The 17,392-nt window shown below is 38.6% G+C and overlaps 2 protein-coding genes across 9 annotated transcripts in view; both read left to right on the top strand.

Moving 5' to 3' along the window:
* Positions 1-5,500, top strand: part of RNF111 (ring finger protein 111) — a 103,762-nt gene extending 98,262 nt beyond the window's left edge. For 4 of the 8 annotated variants that reach the window (XM_014530876.1, XM_014530879.1, XM_014530874.1 and 1 more), the window contains 3 exons: positions 778-873; positions 1,915-2,042; positions 3,867-5,498. In XM_014530876.1, the coding sequence (XP_014386362.1) occupies positions 778-873; positions 1,915-2,042; positions 3,867-3,984 (342 nt within the window). In that variant the 3' untranslated portion in view covers positions 3,985-5,498. Of the gene's footprint in view, positions 1-777; positions 874-1,914; positions 2,043-3,866 lie in introns of all 8 variants that reach the window. The other 4 variants (XM_014530877.1, XM_005883279.2, XM_005883281.2 and 1 more) reach the window with 3 other exon arrangements.
* An 11,783-nt stretch (positions 5,501-17,283) lies between these two features.
* The window catches only part of CCNB2 (cyclin B2), a 20,162-nt gene continuing 20,053 nt past the window's right edge, over positions 17,284-17,392 (top strand). The window contains exon 1 of the mRNA XM_005883290.2: positions 17,284-17,358. Within this exon, the coding sequence (XP_005883352.1) occupies positions 17,284-17,358 (75 nt within the window). The remainder of the gene's footprint in view (positions 17,359-17,392) is intronic.

Here is a 17,392-nt window from a genome sequence, read left to right as displayed (position 1 = left end):
CCCTGCCCTGAGTGTGACAGGGTGCAGCGCCCCAACCTCCTGATCCGCCCTGCTCTGTGCATGACGGGGCGGTGCCCCAACTCCCCAATCGGCCCTGCTCTGAGCCTGACCAGGGGCTGCACTTAGGGATTGGGCCTGCCCTCTGCCACCCGGGAGCAGGCCTAAGCCAGCAGGTCGTTATCTCCCGAGGGGTCCCAGACTGCGAGAGGGCACAGGCCGGGCTGGGGGACCCCCCTCCCCCCACCCCCCGAGGGCACAAATTTTTGTGCACCGGGCCTCTAGTTGTATTATAAATATCCAAATGGCCCTTGGCAGAAAAAAGGTTCCCCACCCCTGCTGTACATGCATACATACTGACTTACATAATACTATGTGGGAATATGTTGCTCTAATCTATAACAATAATTTTTCCATACCACTTCTTTTTTTTTAATGTATATTTTTATTTCAGAGAGAAAGGGAAAGGGTGGAGGTATAGAAACATCAATGATTAGAGAGAATCACTGATTGGCTGCCTCCTGCATGCCCCCTACTAGGGATTGAACCCACAACCCAGGCATGTGGCCTGTGTAGGAATCAAACTGTGACCACCTGGTTCATGTGTTGATGCTCAATCACTGGGCCACACTGCTCAGGCACTAACTATAGCTTTTTGAACACTATTTGCATTGTATTGCAGGTTTATAAATATGGAACTTTATTTCTTTTACAATATTGACAGTGCTGTTTAAGGAATAACCATCCTGGTTTTTAATACTAATTATTCTTCACTTTCAGGAACTGATTCATTTGGAAGAAAGATTAGGAAATGTCAATCGTGGAGCATCCCAGGGAACAATTGAAAGATGTACATATCCACATAAATACAAAAAGGTAAGAATTTACTCTGTAAAACATCTACATTGTTATTAAAATGGATACATTTAATATGGACCTTTTTTTTAGTTTGTGCATTATAACAAATACATTATTTATTATTAAAACAATATATACATATCCTTAAAAATATTCAAAGTATAAAAAAATATATACCCTGAAGTTTATTGCCCTGCTGACTGTTACCAGTCTTCCTTCTCAGAAGAAAAATAATGGTTAAGGAATTTTAGGTAATCTTTCAAATATTTTTATACATTTATAATAATGTGCATATGTATATATTTTTCTTCCACTTTGAAAAAAATAACACAAAGGGGTTGCTGTGCACACAGTTTGGCACATTCTCTTTTCATTCTGTATCTTCACTCACAGATCACCCATATTCTTTATTTAATAGCATATACAGAATTCCGTAATTTAACCAGCCACTTATTTTGATGGACATTTAGTTAATGTACATTTCTAATATTCTATCCCCAATTCCTTATGTAGTAGTATATCAAGAAGTTGTGAAATAAACATGTTAAATAAGTTTCTTTCTACAAACAATGTTCTGTGCTGTACAGAGAATAATAAATTGTAAAAATTATTCTTTGTATTTTTCATCTGTTTTCTAAGTGTATTAATGGGGTATGAGCATTAAATTTAAGTCCTTTCAATTGTCTAAGCTAAGTACTGTAATTAGCATTAATTAATTTGAATGTTTTTTTGAAACATTCATTATTAAAATAAAGTTTATTTAGCTATGCTCATGATAGGACAGTGAGAGTTTATATTGTGTATCATCCTTTTTGTGGATTAAAAATAATAGATTTCGAACTAATGAATTTCTGTTAACTTTGATTTTGCTGCTGATTGATTATTTAAGGGTCATAACGAAACATTTAGTTGGTGATAGTCACTTAAGTCATCCATTAATTCATGACAGTTGAACCTGGGAAATAAGTTGTGGGTGAATGTGTGGTTTTGTTTTATTTTGTATTTCAAATAAACACAAACTTTACTCAGTTGTTCAATAATGTCATCTCTACTAACAAGGTAACAACTGATTGGTTCTCACAGAGGAAACTGCACTGCAAACAAGATGGGGAAGAAGGGACTGAGGAGGACACAGAGGAAAAATGTACTATCTGTTTGTCTATTTTAGAGGAAGGTGAAGATGTGAGGTAACTAGATGCTAATTATCTAAAATCTGTTGTCAAAACTGTACAAGAGATTATATTTATTTAAAAGTAGACTAGAAACTGAATAAAGATTATTCCTGGCATACCCTATTACCAATCTCTGACATATAGAATTGGCTTCTTATAGTGAGTGAAAGAGTAAAAAGATTAAAGCCTCCATCTTGCCAATAAAGGGATGGGAAATGTACTGCCTATTTTTGGGCCACACCATGAGTCGGCCATGGAAATTTTGTGGTCAAAATTGTCTTCTACAAATCTTGGGGAAAGGAGAATTTGAGAGGCTTTTGAGGCTTAGACGGGGGAGATCCAGTTTAGCTCCATATAATTTATTTTACAGCATCTTTTTAAAAAATATATTTTTATTGATTTCAGAAAGGAAGGGAGAGGAAGAGAGAAACATCAATGATGAGAGTGAATTATTGATTGGCTGCCTCTTGCACACCCCACAATGGGGATCGAGCCCACAAGCTGGGCATGTGCCCTGAACAGGAATTGAACTGTAACCTCCTGGTTCATAGGTGGACGCTCAACACCGGTTGGGCTATAGCATCTTTTATAAATGGATTTTATCTTAAAATTTCCTCTTAACTTGTAGGACTACTCTCTTCTTGCAACTCTGTGATTTAGAAAATGTTATTAAATTAACTCAATATTAATTTTAGGCATTTTCTTATAATCTCTTAAGTAATTGTTTTGTTTCTAGTTCTTTTTTTCTAATGTAACATAATCCCATGTGAAACAGGTTCTATATATATGTAACAGAACCATATGGTAATTTTGTTGCCCTAATTTATAAGGATAATTTTGTCATATTTTTTCAATTGGCCGAGAGAGAAAAATATAAACAATTGTCTTTTATATCACATATAAGGTTTTTTTGAACATTGTATTTCCAATGAAGATTTATAAATATGGAAGATAGTTTTTACATTATTGACAATATTGTCAATAATGAGTAATTGCAACACTTCTTTTTAGCTACTATTTTTGCAAACTATTAGGAAGTCTGAAAATGTATGACAACTCTTAACAGTAGATGGAAGTAGGAATGGGTACTTAAGTCAGTAACTTATATCCCACTGTTACACTTAGATTTAATGTTACCCTGGATTTCCTAGTTTTTTTTTATTTCTCAATTTCTAATTGATAACTTAGTGTAGTGTACTTAAGTAAACATCTCCTTTTAACCTACTTTTATAAAAGTAGCATAGTATTAAGTCAATGTAACAGTTAATGCAACAGTTATGTTGTAAACAATATAATACTAACCTTTAATCAATCATGTACTTAAGTTTAATATATAAAGATCCTCTAGATAGAAAATAATATTGATATTAAATCCCTTAATTAGTATGACATGGCTGCTAAATATTTATAATATGAATTCTGATGTTTTTGAGAGAGATTTAATTATATATATTTAAAGCACTTCAATAATGTAATGATTTTGTAATGATTACATAACAGAGAAGGTACTGGCAACTTCAGTGTATTGGCAGCTCACATATAGAAACAAAAATAGCATTAATTGCCAGAGTAATTGTTCTTAAAATTCTTGAGATATTACATGATTTGGTTTCATTGCTATGCAATTATCTTGTTCATTTATACATTGTATTACTCAGAGGGTTAATTTAATATAGGTATAACTCTTATTAGAGCGGTGTTTTATTGTTTTGAATGGAAGAGGAAGATGTCTAATAACTTAAAAACATTACAATTACACGTATCATTTGTTTAAAAGGAAATGCCACATGCAGTTGTCATAAAATTAATTTTGCTTTTTGTTTTGTTTGCCTGTAATAGACGCCTTCCCTGTATGCACCTTTTCCACCAAGTGTGTGTTGACCAGTGGTTGATTACCAATAAGAAGTGCCCCATATGCAGAGTGGACATTGAAGCCCAGCTGCCAAGTGAAAGTTGACACCATGTTTCAGAACTCTTGCCCTCCCTCTCATTCCCATCCTCCCGGTACTGCAGTTCAACCAAAGATGGCATGACTTACCTGCGCAGATTTGGAAGCCTTGAACTTAGAGTGCTGGCTCTGCTATATGGTACAACTAATGCTAGACCTACAGTTTATGTATACAGTTGATTTTGATGTATTTATAAAAGCTTTTTTTCTAGATTTGACATTTTTCCTGTATCATTTTACTGTATTTTTGCATGGTTCCTTGTATTGCATTTCTTTGCACATATTATGGGCTTGTGACCCTAAACTTGCAGGCAAGATTAGCTGCTTTAGTAAGTAGAATTTTGTGGTCTTTTTGTTTTTTACATAGTATCAGGTCTTAAGAATTATGAATTTTTTTTATCCATTACTAACCTTTAATTTAATCAATCATGTACTTTAGTTTGATGTATAAAGATCCTCTAGAAAATGATAATATTGTGTATTAAGACATTCCTTAATTAGGACAAAATGGCTGCTGTATATTTACAATATGGAGTTCTGAGTTAAATACCATCCTTAATACTGGGAACAGAATACAAACCATATTCAATCAGATGCAGGTGGTATTCACATCACCAGTGATCAATAGAAATTTTCTTGGTGTATCCTTTTCCTTTCAACACAATGCAGAGAGTTGATATTGATATTATACATTTAAACTGCTGTTCTGATTATATTTATCTTTTTCCTACTTCGTTTAGAACTTTATTTCCCTGGTTCAGTTTTTGCTGCTGTGAAACAGCTCTGATAAACACTAAATATTAATTTCAATTAGCTGGATTGTACATACTTGCAGATTTAACAAAATTTTGGGGAAATTGAAGAAGACATGTAGAATTTGTTTAGTCTTCTGCTAAGCACGTGTAGTAAAGATATCTGCTTACACTGATTTTGTACACACATTCAGTCAGGATTTAGAATTGCAGTCATTAGCGATTATCTATGCATTCATACTAAAGGTCCCAGGATCACTTTTAAGGGATTTTTATTAGTTTAAAGATAAATAAAGTTAGCTGAATCTACATGTCTCTTGTTTTATTTCTCTTTAAACTTGAAAACAGTAAATCTGCAGATACTGTGAGGCACAAATTATACTGTCAACCTACTGTTGCTCTGATTTTAGACTCCCACTTCATACATTAACCAAGAGTCGATCACTGATTTAAAATTTTTAATTTCAATAGTTAAGATTTACTGCATAATATAGAATATAAAGTTAAGTTAACATACTAACATTTCTCCTTTGGAGAAAGTTTTAATCCACTTCAAGATGCATATTATCAAGATGCTTTCATATACAGGATAGCCTAATTTTATTTGTTTAAATATGCTTAATATGTCCCAGATTGCAAATGCATCAGTCAGTAACATCACTGTCTGTATGTGGAAGACATGTTCCCATGGATCATATGTGAAGATGTCAATAAGCTTGCATTAAGCCACCTGCTTTGTAAGTGGATTGATTAATAAATAACTTATATTTCTATTGTCTTTGTGTTTTATAATTAGTTTTTGTAAAACAGTTTACATTAAACATCTTGGAATTCAAAAATAGTGATCTCTCTGAAGTTGACATTTGCATAATTGACAAGTGCAAATTTGCTTTTGGTGTTTGTATTCATTTAGTTATGGCTATTTGTCTTTTTTGTATTATTAAATGTTACACTGTAGTAATTGTCAATATCAAACATGCTTCAACATAGTGTGTGTAGAGATGGAAGATGGACTGTGGTAAAGAAATTTGGATATAAAATAATATTTTTAAAAATACTTGATTAAGCTGCAGATGTAGAAGGGTGGCGGGCAGGGGCTCGGGGAGGCCAGAGAATGAAAGAGTGGTTCATGTCTGCCATCTTACTGGGGAAAGAGCAAGTAGCCTGTCTTCAAGGAGCCTGTGGTGGATGTAGGACTTTGCCACTGGAAAACCCAGGGTCTGTGCCAAGGGATAAGATGGGGAGAATTCTACATAAAGGACTCCTCTTGATGTTCCCAAAACACAAAAAGTGCAGATAGATTTCTCTATTTTTTAAGATTTCATCAGATTTAGATGCACAACTACCTGTTGACCTGTTCAATAATTGCTACTGAATTTTTATTAGATAAAGCCTTATTATTTTAAAATTTATTTAATGCAAGTATTTGTGGCATAAACCTGAATTGTTAATGCAGGAGCTTATAAGGTACTGTAGTTAGTTAAAGGAAAATGTGATTAGTAATGAACAAGTAAGGAAGAAAATTTTTAATATTTTAACTTTTTGTGCTTTGTTTTGGTGTTTTACATATTTTGCTGCATCTTATGTCAAAATGAAAATTTCAGTGATAGTTGTCCAAATACTTTAAAATTCTTTTGTCAGCAAATCCTTATTTTTATTGTTGTTAATATGCAAGTGATAAACTGATATTTGAAACATTTTTCTTACTCTGGTGACTTTATTTTAGCTGCAAACACACTTCATCAATTGAACCATAATGCTTTGACATACAGAAAACTAGCTCTGTTTTAAAAATGGTATTTGTAACACTGAAATTAAAATATAAACTCTGTGGACATTTCATTATTAGTGTTTCATAAGTGGGAATAGTTTAATTCCATAGTAAATGCATCCTGATTTTTCACTTAACTTACAAAACCTCTGGAAACAGTAAATTTTCTTGTTTATTCAAGTCTTATCCAATATGTGTCACGATATTGGATATATCAAGATCAAAATATCCTCTGAGTTATAGATTTCAGTAATTTTCTTCAATTAAGACTCATATCCAAAACAAATATTTCTTACTGAGAAAGTTAAATGTTACCAATTTTGTGGTTGGGCCTAATAGGGACAGTCTCCTCTCTCCTGTGTATCCTGTCATAGGCCACACAAATGATTTTTGGGATGCTTTAGTGTCAGACAGACTTGGGCTTTGAATTGTGCGGTTTTGAACAACTGAAGCTTTCTGAGCCTCATTTTTTAATTTTTATAAAACAGAAGTTAGGTTATTAGAATTAAATGAGACAGTGAGTATGAAGAGCATATAGTGCATACTTGCCTTTGGTTACAAATTGTAGCCTAGCAAGGTACGGAACTGTAGATCAGGGTTTGTGCTAATCTTTCTCTTATATACAAGCAGCTAATTACTAGAAAAGCAGAAACAATCCTCTTCAGCCCTTCTCTGATGAGTTGGAGTTTTTCTCCTACCAGAGGGTCAGAAGAATCCCAGCACATGTGCTTTCTTCCCTTGCCTTGCAGTCACAGCAAGGAGCATCACCCACCAGAACCATCCAGTGCTGTGTGTTAGGCAGCTACTGCTAGTGGATCAGAATTGGTGCAGGAGAGGAAACCATTTATTCTCTCTGACCTAAAAGAAAATTTTATGGAGAAACTAACAACTAGAATTTTTCATTCTCTCCTAATTGTGTTAGGCAGCCCAGCTGGTGTGGCTCAGTAGTTGAGCATCGGCCTACGGTATGAACTAGGAGGTCACAGTTCGATTCCCAGTCAAGAGTACATGCCCAGGTTGTGGGCTTGATCCCCAGTGTGGGCCTTGCAGGAGGCAACCGATCAATGATTCTCTCTCATCATTGATGTTTCTATCTCTCTCCCTCTCCCTTCCTCTCTGAAATCAATAAAAATATATTTTTAAAATATATATTTTTCCAATAATAAATTAACGTTATCTTCATAGATTTGCTTGTAGCCAGATGCGAACCATGAACATTCCTCTATTAATGAAAACCTTTCAATGTTGGGGTCCATGTTTTCACACTTTTTTAAAATGCTTTTTAAAATATATTTTTGTTGATTTCAGAGAGGAAGGGAGAGACATATTTTCACACTTTTTAATGAGCTTTCTGAGGTCTGCAAAAGCTTCTGCTACACCCTTCACTGAATTTTCTTGGGAGGGAGGTGTCTTCTTTTTCTTCTGGTTTTCTTTTTCCTTGCCTCTTCTTCAGCTATGTGTTGCTGTTCCATTTCCCACAACTCATTAGTCAGTTCCTCAGGAACCACCTTTAAGGAGCTTCTCATTCACCATAGCTAAGATCTGGAAACAGCCTAAGTGCCCATCAGTAGATGAATGGATTAGAAAACTGTGGTACATCTACACGATGGAATACTATGCTGCTATAAAAAAGAAGGAACTCTTACCATTTGCAAAGGCATGGATGGAACTGGAGAGCATTATGCTAAGTGAAATAAGCCAGTCAATGAAGGAAAAATACCACATGATCTCACACATTCATGGATAATAGAGACCATTATAAACTTTTGAACAATAATAGATACAGAGGCAGAGCTGCCTCAAACAGATTGTCAAACTGCAGCGGGAAGGCAGGGGAGGGTTGGGGGGCAGGAGGGAAGGGGGTAAGAGATCAACCGAAGGACTTGTATGCATGCATATAAGCATAACCAATGGACATAAGACACTGGGGGGTAGGGGAGGCCAGGGGATTGTCAAGGGCGAGGAAAAAAAGGACACATATGTAATACCCTTTGTAATACTTTAAGCAATAAAAAAAATTAAAAGAAAAAAAAAAAGGAGCTTCTCAAAGTCATCCCCATCCACACCCAGGTTAAAGTTGTTGGCCATCTCACCCTCAGCCTTGCTGACTTTTGCAACCTTTGTGCTATGATGGTATGACAGCTACCATATCACTAGGCACTAGGAATTTTTTATCTCCACCTTCATGTATGTGGCCTGTCAGTGACCACATGACTGCATTTAAAACAAAACATCACAGTTAATAACTCTTATCTCCTATGTCAAGACCTAGTCTATAGACACCTGGACTTATGTGGCCAAAATCCTACCAAAGACTATTCCAGCAAACAAAAAGGCTTACTTGGTGCAAAGATTGCGGATGCCCCAAATAAGTGCATCTCTTTCCTGTAACAAACCACCCCAAATCTTAGTGGCTTAAAACACAACATTTGCTGGTAGTTGTACAACTTGGACAGGGCAGGAGTAGCTCATCTCTCAGTGTGGTATGACGTGTTCACGTGGCTGCATTCAGCCGGGAGCTCCACTGGGGTAGAATGTCCACTATGGCCCCCTTTAGATGTCTGATGCTTCCGCTGTGGTGGCTGGGGCAGCTGAAAACTCACTGGGCATTTCTCTCAGTGTGACCTCTGAGGGATAGCTTGGTAGACCTGTTTACATGCTGGCTCAGAGCTCTAAGAAAGAAGAAACTGCCAGGCCTGGAACAGGCACAGTATCATTTTATCACCTTCTGTTGGTCAAAGTGAGTAATGCGGCTAGCCCAGATTCAAGGGGAGGGGAGATAGACTATACCTGTTAATAGAAGCGGTAGCAAAAAATTGTGGCCATCCTTACTCTATCACAGCAAAGCCCCATTGCTTTGTTAGAATTCCGAGTACAAGCTTCCTGAATGTATTTAGTCCCCCACCCCTAAAACAAAGTCTAGAATTGGAGAAGCCGTATGTGCAAAATGGTCTCTGTTCTTAAGTATAATCATCAGCGGAATCGCTTTCCTATGCTGATATTTGAGAAAAACTTACGGGATGGAGATGGCTAGGGTTTCTGGTCCTTTGACTACAATATCTTTGTATAATTTAGAAATTCTTTCTGTGGTGTTCTTGATAGATGATTATTGTAATGGTTAATTTTGTGTCAGCTTGACTGCACCATGAAGTGCCCAGACATTTGCTCAAATGTTATTCTGGGTGTATCTGTGGGAGTGTTTCTAGATGAGATGAACTTTAGAATCTGTAGACTATGTAAAGCAGATTGCCCTCCCTAATGTGGGTGGGCCCCATCCAATCAGTTGAAGGCCTGAATAGAACAAAAAGATTTGCCTCCCCAGCCCCTCACCTGTAAATGAGGGAGAATTCCTCCTGCCTGACTGCCTTGGAGCTGGGAATCGTTTTTCTCCTGCTTTTGGACTCAAAGTGAGGCTCTTCTTGTGTCTCTAGCCTGTCACCTTTGGACTGGAACTCCACCATAGACTCTCCCTGGTCTCCAGATTGCAGACTGGATTATGGGATTTATCAGCTTCCATAATCTATCAGCTACCTCTGGAGAACCCTGACTAATGCAATTATCATGCCTCTGGTTATGTTCTTCCAGAGATGATGGGTCACGGCTTTAAAAAAAGAAAAATGTTTTAATTGATTTCAGAGAGAGGAAAGGAGAGGGGGAGAGGAATAGAAACATCAATGATGAGAGAGAATCATTGATTGACTGCCTCCTGCATGCCCCCTACTCAGGATCAAGACTGCAATGCAACCCAGGCATGTGCTCGGACTGAAATTGAACCATGACCTCCTGGTTCATGGATCGACACTCAACCATTGAGCTGGCTGGGCAGAGGTCACTACTTATTGAAGAAGCACATTTCTTTTGTAAACAGTTGCAATCATTCTTTTCCTTTGATAGATCTTCCTATAAGCTCACATAGGGTCCTATTCTATATTCTAGAGCAGTGATGGCGAACCTTTTGAGCTCGGCGTGTCAGCATTTTGAAAAACCCTAACTTAACTCTGGTGCCGTGTCACATATATAAATTTTTGGTGGCCTTCTACGGCTGCCTGCTGGCTGAGGTCGTTCCTGTGCCCATAGAAGTCCCACTCACGAGAAAGGTAAGGCCCGCGCTGTTTCATTAAAGCCTGCTAATGGGAATGGCAGGCTCGGCTACACTGGAACATTCTATCATGAGGTCAGAATGTGCAGACAGCTCATTTAAAATGGCTTTTCGTCTCAGCAGGGTGTGGATCAAGAGGTTTTCCGTGTTTCTGAGGCTGTCAGGTTTTCAGCAGTTAGCTCAGTGAAGGGGACAGTAACCTCACGCTCGGCTCAGCTGCCGGGTTAGCAGGAACAGTGTCTCCGAGGCAGAGCTTCTGTGCACTGTAACACCATTGAGCCGAGTAATCTGTCAGTAAAGCAAGTGTCTGAGTGTCCTGTTCCTCAGCTTCATTACACTGGAAATTGAGTAAATGACATTTTTTTTATTTCGAGGGGGGGCAGTTGTTGCTTTCATTCAGATGTTTGGACATTATCAAGTCCCTGGTGCAGCTACAGTTTATGAGATCTTATTCCATAATTAGAATAAGTAGCTAATCTCATTCTTATAATGATAGCATGGTCCAGTATAAGAAGGAACGTTGTGCTGTCCTGCACATCGGTGTATGTGTTTTCCTCCAGGTCAATGACTTGCTCTCCATACTCCAGAGCTATGGTAACTGGAGGGAGAAAGATAAAGGAAGGAAACCCTACAGGGTTGACACTGGTGGCCACCAAAGACAGATGGTCTGATGTTGTCCAAAGAGTCGCATCTGGAAGCCACGGAGTGGTCCCCTCTGACACGCAGGCTCCTTGACTTCAGAACATGACATTTGTTGTCTTAGAGAACTTCTCTTCATTTTAAATAAAAGAACCATTGGCTCAGGTACAGTTGAGAAGAGGGTAGGATGTACACATGAGCATAGGTGATGACAAGTTCTGCTCCCACTGGACTCGTTTTAAAATAATGGGCCTAATGTGAACCAAATTTTCTGAATCCTGAATGTTGCTTATTGAACCTGACTGAACAGTCTAGTCCAGCCGTGGGCAAACTACGACCGTACCCTTTTATGTAATGATGTTTACTTTGAATTTATATTAGTTCACACAAACACTCCATCCATGCTTTTGTTCCGGCCCTCCGGTCCAGTTTAAGAACCCATTGTGGCCCTCGAGTCAAAAAGTTTGCCCACCCCTGGTAGTGGGAGAAATCACCAAGTCCAGTCAAAGGGTTAAGTACTGGGACGGTGACTCAGGCAGGGACTCGGGATTCCAGGGAAGTCTCCTAGCCTGGGATGGGATGGAATGAGGGTAGGGGCTGAGCTGAGTCTTTTTAAAGGAGCAAGAGTCAGTCTGGTGACATGCAGGGGACATGGCACTTCAGACAGAGGGGAGAGCATAAGTAAAAAGAGTAAAAACAGAGGAGAGGACAGCACCGTGATGGCGAACCTTTTGAGCTCGGCGTGTCAGCATTTTGAAAAACCCTAACTTAACTCTGGTGCCGTGTCACATATAGAAATTTTTTGATATTTGCAACCATAGTAAAACAAAGATTTATATTTTTTTATTAGATAGGATATTTAAATGCCATTTAACAAAGAAAAATCAACCAAAAAAATGAGTTCGCGTGTCACCTCTGACACGCATGTCATAGGTTCGCCATCACTGTTCTAGAGCATAAATCTGGTTTCTTGCTATTTGCTAGCTCCTCAGATATTTATGGTAGGACTGCTGTCTTGACTTCTTTAGGTCTACAAGTGAAAGATCCTTAGAACCTTTGTTTTTGTTTAAACTGAATCTTAAGCCTCGTAGCTGTTCTTATCACCATTTTCTGGATACTTCTAGTTTATTAATGTTCTTCAAAGTACAACACCTATTAACGATCATTATTCCAGAGGTGGTCTGAACATTTATGGAATTACATAATTCCATGTTAGGTGTGAGTTAGGTCTTGGAATGGTGGTATTTTCTAAGGGAGCACAGGTTTCCAGAAAAACAGGTGTGAAAATAGGAGGAATAAGAATGGATTGTAAAAGGATTACAAACTGAAGAGAAATGAGACACCATCATCTATGTGATGATGGGACTGGCTCTCATGTCCCAATGGACCTGCACACCTCACAGGCACAGCATAGCCTAGAATTGGGGCTGCAACAGAAAAAGTCAACTTGATATGCTAGTTGGGACATTCTTTGAATTCTTCAGCTCCTTAATATCCCACTAAGGCTGACTAGGATATGATACAAAACTTAGTGTCTCACAATGTTTATCTTATAACAGTGAACCAGACATGCATGAATAATCGAACAGCATAATGTAAAAACACGAGTCAATGGTTTCTTATCCTCAACAGAACTTTTACCTTTCTACTCACTCTCTAAGCATGAGTGAATTATGGTGTTGTTCTTTCATGTACCTTATCTCTATATTTTAAGCACCATGAGGGTAGAGATGTAGTTTTTTTGCTTTTGTTTTTTCCCCCTAATATATGCACAGTACCTTGCTTATAGAAGGCATTTGGTTGATTAAAATGTAACAACAAAAACAAGACAGATAATCCACAAGCGTGAGGTCCAGATTTTAAGAAAGCATTTTGAGTGAAGGCTCATAAAGGCACTAGAAAGGTGTTTCTTTCCACCTCTCAGGGTCTCTATTTCTCGGCAAATGTACAGGCCCTAGACTAGGACATACCCATGTACCCTGCCTAGCCAGCAATACTGGAAAAGACAATGTTGAGCTAGTATTGGTCAAGGTGAAAGCAGTAGGTCAATATGGACGCAAGCAAGGCAGAAGAAAAGGCCTTATTTTTGTAAGAAAGAAATTATCATGAAAGTTACTATATTTATTTATAACTTAGTTTGTGTAACTCTTGACAAAATTTTAACCAAAGCCCTGAAAACTTTTTTCAAAATTTTTTTTATTGATTTCAGAGCGGAAGGGAGAGGGAGAGAGAGATAGGAACATCAATCATGAGAGAATCATGCCTCACACTGGGGATTGAGACCACGACCTGGGTGTGTGCCCTGACTGGAAATCAAACTGTGACCTCCTGGTTCATGGGTTGACGCTCAACCATTGAGTCATGCCGGCAGGCAAAACTTTATTTTTTTAATCCTCACCCAAGGATATGTTTATTGATTCCCTGACTGGGAATGGAACTGCAACCTTTTAGTGCATGGGTATGACACTCTGAATGATGTTCCAACCAAGGGTCTGTCATTTCTCTTAAAATGCCTCTCAAACCTTCCCCCCCAACCCTCCCATTCTCCAAACTCGTCCAAGTTTCACCTGGGAAACCCTTAGCTTTCCCACCCACTCTAATCCACCCTCCATGCCTCTCAGGGGTCAGATTTCTAAAGCAAAATTTTGACAAAGTCATTATGCTTCTTAAAAATTGTCCTTGATTTCTCATTTTCTGGACTTTTGCAGCTTTATCTTTAATATACTTATCATCCAAATGCCCAAGACTACATACATTGCTTTTTTTCACAGGTTTATTCTTATTGTTCCCACTTCTTAAATGCCTTTGCCATTGCCGCCTGCTAAAATCTAACCCTCCATCAAAGCTCAGCTCAAATGTCCCCTTTCTAGTAAGCCTTCCTTCATCTCCCCCCATTTTGAATTAATCTCTCCTTTGTGCTCAGTATTTTATAGGTTCTGCCTCTTAGAGTAATTTTGTTTCTATATATCCCCTTTCTTGTTTTGAACTTGAGGACATGGCTCATACTATATTCTCTGTGTTCCCTGCAGTGCCTGGCACACCGACATGTTAATTTTAATATATCAAATATAGTTTAGTTTATCTCCTAGCTAGTTGAAAGAAGAGAAGAAATCAAACTGGTAGGCAGAAATGGGTGGTGGTGGGAAACAAATGGGATAAGAGCAACTGAGGGAGAGAAATTAGTGCCACATTAGGAAGACAGCTGTGTTCTGATCAAAATCAGCTGATGAAAATCATCATTTGTCAGTTATGTCATTCACAAATTAATGGTATATTGATTACACTGGGCCCTTGATGTCCTCACTGTGATCTGGAACAATGGCTACCGAAGGTCACCAAGGACAGAAGGGGAAAGTATTCTTCAAGGAAACCAGGAACATGAGGTAAGCTTTTGGACTTGTCCTATGTGATACACTTGCACGTAACCCAAGTGAATTGGCGTTAAAATGCAGCAATAAATAAGCACCTGGTTATGGGCACTGGAGATGAAATGGTGCAAAACCCAACACCCCTGCCCACCTGGAGCACATGCAGTGCATCTGCTGAAATTAAGCAGCACCTGGGGCTGAGTTTCAGAGGGTCCTAGTGGGACTTCTAGGAGGGCTATGAGGTTTCCAGCCTTGACTTGACCTGGGCATTTTTGCCTCCTAAAATTTTAAATTCTCCAACAGTGGCTATCTGACTGTGAAGTAGTCTCAATGGGGGAAAGTCTTGAATCAAAAGAATCCTAAGACTGGGAGAAAGAAGTGGGTATCTGAATAAGAAATAGGAAATAAGGAGGGTCTGTCAAACAGCAAGCAAATCTTTGGTGATTCAGAAGGATAATCCTCATAGCCAAGACTGCAAGCCTGTACCCCCAGCTGGGGGATTTAGGTGTCAGAACAGAATTCCCATTTGGTGCTCTAGGGCCTGGACATTTGTGTAGGAACCTCAGAATCTCTGTCTCTGACGCCTTTTCATGGGGTTGGAAGACACTAGGCAACAGGTACCTTGAAGCCCAATAGGCCCTGCCAAAGCAAGCACTCACTTTGTTTCCCACCAGACCAGTCCAGTACTGGTGCTCTGTGCTTTTCTTGGGGTGCTCCTTCTGCCTGCAATATTCTTCCTTCACCCCATACTCACTGAAGTTCACATGCATATCTTTTTGAAGCAGTACTTGACCAAGAAATGAAAATAAAGTGAATTGATCATGTAGAATTTTACATGACCAATTGGTTAATTTTCTATTCAATTTCCTTCGAGGACTGTTCCAAACTTTCCCCAGTCTTCACTCTTTCTGCCAACTGTAAATAGAGTGAACAAATGGTAACTGCAGTGGAAAGAGCACAGGCTTTGGGATTAGACCAATTACAAATCCTGGCTCTGAAACTCAAGTGCTATGACTGCAGCTGAGACATTTAACTTCTCGGAGCCTTCGTTTTTTCAAATTGAGATAATATGTGACAGATGTTAACTCGAATTATTGTGATGATCATTCTGCAATATATACAAATATAGAATCATGTTGTACACCTAAAATTAATGTCAATTTTACCTCAATAAAAAATGACAAAAATTGGGATACTACCTGCTTTATAAGGATTGTTATGAGGCTTCAACGAGAAAGTTTATATAAATTAGTATATAGGAGGAGTGACCAATGTTATCTAAGGCAGGAGGGAACAGGACATAAAAACATAGGACCATAATACATTAAACAAGAGGTTGAATCACAGTTAATTTGTAAGGTTCTAGGTTAGTTGCAGTGAGGGATACAAAAGAAATTATTTCCATTTATAATGAAAATACAATATGTCTAATATGGATTAAAGTAATTTATTTTGACAATGTCAAGTTAGTTAATAAGAACACTTTACCACTCGTTGCATTTTTGTTTACAAAGCCCTGTAAGATGGTGAAGATTACTTTTATAGTTGTAGCTCTTAACACCATATTATAATAATAAAGCAGAAATATAATTTTACTCACAACCCCAATGCATTAAAAATCTATTTTCCTTCCCAAAACTTTTTCTTATAGGATGATGGGTACACTAACATCTTGCTATGCTGCTTAGTAGCTGTAGTAATTCCTGTTTTATAAAAGAGGAAACAGGTTTAGAAATGTCAGATGCAAGGGCAAGGGAAGGAATTTAATACAAATTATTTAACTTCATTTAAGGCTTATTGGTACCCCAATAATAGAGAGGTAAACCATTTTTTAAAGAGTAGACTAGGTGTGATAGGAATTCTGGCTCAAATGCTTAGATGATGCCTGTTTTCAGGAGTCATTGCACTACCTTTATTGTGGGCATTGGGCCTTTCTTTACCTCTTCCTTCTCCCCTTTCCAGTTCTTCTCACTTTTTCCTTTCCTGTTTTCCTGTCTTGACCTGATCCTCCTAGCCTTCTGCTCAAGGCTGGATCACACCTTCTTTTTCATTCTAAAGCATTCTGCACATCATAGATCACTTATTCAACGAAAATTTATTGAGCACCAACCAAAGCACATACCAAGCAATGGTAATAGGTGCCGGCAACAATGAAGATCTTACATGAATCACAAATCACACCAATGGCATTTACCTTTTCTCCTTTTTGCCTCTCCTGGGAATCTTAGCTTTTGGATAAACGCCACAATTCCCACTCCCTTAGCACACGTTTGAGTCTCAACTACCTTATACAATGCAGCTCTGAGCCACCCAAGGGCGCCTGTTCACGACCCAAACCAACCCAACCTGAACTCCAACTCGAAATTTCCGGAAGAGGAATAAAGATCAGAAATAGCATTTTCTGGGTGCTCCTTAGAGCCAACTTCCGCCCACCCAGTACAAACGTAGAGAAACATCCGTAGCTGAGGCCTTATTAAAATTCAGAGAAGACGCCCTACGTCTGATTTCTCAATGAGACATTTAATTGTTTATCTAGGAGGCCGAGATTTTTTTAAAAGACACGCAGAAAAACAACCGGTTGTTATGACAATCAAACGTCTGGAAAGTTCAGCCAATCAGCATGCGGGAATGCCTCCCGCTTAGCCAATGGGAAGAGCGCACCGTGCGTACGGCCGCCCAATGGGGGCGCGAGCGGCGCGGTATTTGAATCCTGGAACTAGGCGACCTCGAAGATCCCAGCGGTGCGGGCTCGGAGTGCGGACCTAACGGCGCCGCGGACCCCTGTGCC

This window comes from Myotis brandtii, unplaced genomic scaffold (genome assembly GCF_000412655.1).
Source record: "Myotis brandtii unplaced genomic scaffold, ASM41265v1 scaffold781, whole genome shotgun sequence".
NCBI classification, from domain to species: domain Eukaryota; kingdom Metazoa; phylum Chordata; class Mammalia; order Chiroptera; family Vespertilionidae; genus Myotis; species Myotis brandtii.
Note: the sequence above shows the minus strand (reverse complement) of the source record. Positions and strands in the feature narration are given on the sequence as shown.